The 2,661-nt window shown below is 42.0% G+C and overlaps 1 protein-coding gene across 1 annotated transcript in view; it reads left to right on the top strand.

The window, feature by feature from the left end:
• Positions 1 to 2,280: 2,280 nt before the first annotated feature.
• Positions 2,281 to 2,661, top strand: part of UNC5D (unc-5 netrin receptor D) — a 240,857-nt gene continuing 240,476 nt past the window's right edge. Inside the window, exon 1 of the mRNA XM_021711370.1 lies at positions 2,281 to 2,495. Coding sequence (XP_021567045.1) covers positions 2,414 to 2,495 — 82 coding nt within the window. The 5' untranslated portion in view covers positions 2,281 to 2,413. The remainder of the gene's footprint in view (positions 2,496 to 2,661) is intronic.

Below are 2,661 nucleotides of genomic sequence, written 5' to 3'. Positions count from 1 at the left end.
GGTTAGGAGTCTTTTCATAATGCAATGTCTTTTGATCTTTTTCCTTATACAAAATACTTATTAAAATCTGAAGTCACCTCTTTCTTTTTTTTTTTAAATCTGAGAATACCCCTATAGGGTCTTAGAACATTACCCCTACTGCTAATAAATTAGGCTTAATTTTGGCAGTGCTTGCTGGTTTGGTTTGTTGACTTAAGCGTGAACTATAAAAGGCTCTACTCTAACTTGTATTGATAGCATGCAGAAAGCCAAGTTGGGTTATAGGATATACCCCTCTCTCAGACTCTCCTGGAAGTTGGATGTGATGGGTAGGATTGTTCTTCTGGTAGTTCACTGGGTCACTTTCCTCAGTTTAATCCTAAAGACTGGTTTGGTCTAAATAGAAGCAACCCTTTCCAGGGCATAGTTGATCTTAGTATTGAAATCTTTATTTGTTCCTTCAATACCTTTGGGAGGCCCAAGATGCCACTCCTGGTCATCTCCACTGTGTTCAGCAGTCACACCCTCCTACCCTTGATTTTTGTGGTAGTTTCTGGGACTTAGTTTCCTAAGTATAGAAACTTAGTTTCCTAAGTATAGAAACTTAGTTTCCTAAGAGTCTTGGCTCTTGCTTTTCTCTTTTTGTATTACATCATCAGTTCTCTGAGGCTGAGGAAGAACCTTATCTATTCCTTCCATTTGATCAGATGTAATGACAGCTACTGACAACAAGCTCAGAGCTGTTTTAGGGACTTGTTCTACTTGGATAGTGCAATTCATAGTAAATGGTGGGGAGAGGAGTGCTGGGGGCAGAGAGTGGGCCAAAGGGAAGCAGAATGGACTCACATTCCTTTTTTAAATGTAGTTTTATTTTATTTTAGAATGTGGGGTACAAGTAAGGATTTACCACACAAGTAAGTTGCATGCAGGCATAGTTTGAACTTTTAACTGGCCCTCTCTCCTTCTGATAGTGAACCAGGTACCCAGTGTGTTGCCAAGTGCCACCATCTCCCTGTCCATCTCCTAACAGTGTCCAGCATCTGCTGATCTCACCCATGTGCTAATGTGACCAGTGGTTAGGACCCACATATGTGTGAGAACATGTGATATTTAGTTCTTTGTTTCTGTGATAATTTACTTAGTGTGATGGTCTCCAGCTATATCTGTGTTGCTGCGAAAGCTGTGATTTTGTTCTCTTTGTGGTTGTGTAATATTCTATTGTGTATATGTACCACATTTTCTTTATTCAGTCCACTTTCAATGGGCATCTGGGTTTTTTTTCTATTTTATTTTAGAGTTGTGAGGTACAAGTGATGATTTACTACATAAGTAAGTTGCATGCAGGTAAAGTTTGGGCTTGTAGCAGGCCTTCTCTCCCCCGATAGTGAACCTGCTATGTTTTTGCTTTCTCACATTCCTTTTGAAGGGATACTAAATTATGAGTAATCCAAAATCCAAGGCAAAGTGCCAGACACTCGTCAAAGTTTCATAGGTTTAAAACGAAGGCAGATAATTTGGAATTTTTTGGACATCTCTTATGACTGAGTACACTCCACCATTATCACTATTATTCACACACATTTTTAGGAGAACAACATTTATTCTCACCATTTTTTTCAAAGTTTTGAGGCAGCTTAGAGTCCTCAGAGAACCACGGAGATAATCACTCACCAGAGTAAAGCTTGAAGTTCAGCTCTAACCCCACAGATATTTGAGTTCTTTCTGCGAATACTCTCAGATTAAAAACAAAAGTTGGAGGGATCTCTTTTTTTTTTTTGAGTTGGAGTCTCACTCTGTCGCCCAGACTGGAGTGCAGTGGCCGCTCCTGGCCACCGCAGCCTCGCCTGCTGGGCTCCGGCAATCCTTCCGCCTCAGCCTTCCAGGTAGCCGGAATTACAGGCATGTGCTACCTTGCCCGGCTGATTTTTTGATTTATTGTAGAGATGAGGTCTCACTGCCCAGGCAGGTCTCGAACCCACGGGCTTAGGCAATCCACTCACCTCAGCCTCCCAAAGGCGTGGGATTACAGACTGAGCCACCGAGCCCGGCTGGATCTCTTATTTTATTATTATAATTTGTCTAATCACACTGAAGGTGAGTCCAACTAGAGGTTCCATGCCCTGCTATTTCAGCTTAGAGAAGATCATTCATTGGCATAAGTCTTATAAGCATGCTGTGTTAATATGGTGAAGAGTTTTCTGGCACTGATTCTTTGAGTGGTTGTGAGTTTAGCATTGTGTTCTGGTTTATGTGCTGTCCGAGTGGGCTGTGTTCTGATGTCCTCTTCAATTTTGCAGGAACTGACAATGGCGAAGCCCTTCCTGAATCGATCCCATCAGCCCCTGGGACATTGCCTCACTTCATAGAAGAGCCAGATGATGCTTATATTATCAAGAGCAACCCTATTGCACTGAGGTGCAAAGCAAGGCCCGCCATGCAGATATTCTTTAAATGCAACGGCGAGTGGGTCCACCAAAATGAGCATGTCTCTGAAGAGAGTCTGGATGAAAGCTCAGGTAAGAATGTGGAGCAGACAGAAGAAGCCATGGTGACTTTTCAGATACTCACATTGTTGTATGACTAGCAAAAACTGTGGGAAGCATCCCCATTGCCTTATGTGAATGAGGTCATACTTATATCACTCCAGACATAGAAGATGCTACCCTATCTTTTTTTTTTGTT

Source organism: Carlito syrichta, unplaced genomic scaffold, assembly GCF_000164805.1.
Source record: "Carlito syrichta isolate Samal-C Ts95f unplaced genomic scaffold, Tarsius_syrichta-2.0.1 Scaffold302094, whole genome shotgun sequence".
Taxonomy (NCBI): Eukaryota; Metazoa; Chordata; class Mammalia; order Primates; family Tarsiidae; genus Carlito; species Carlito syrichta.
This window is presented reverse-complemented; position numbering and strand designations above follow the sequence as displayed.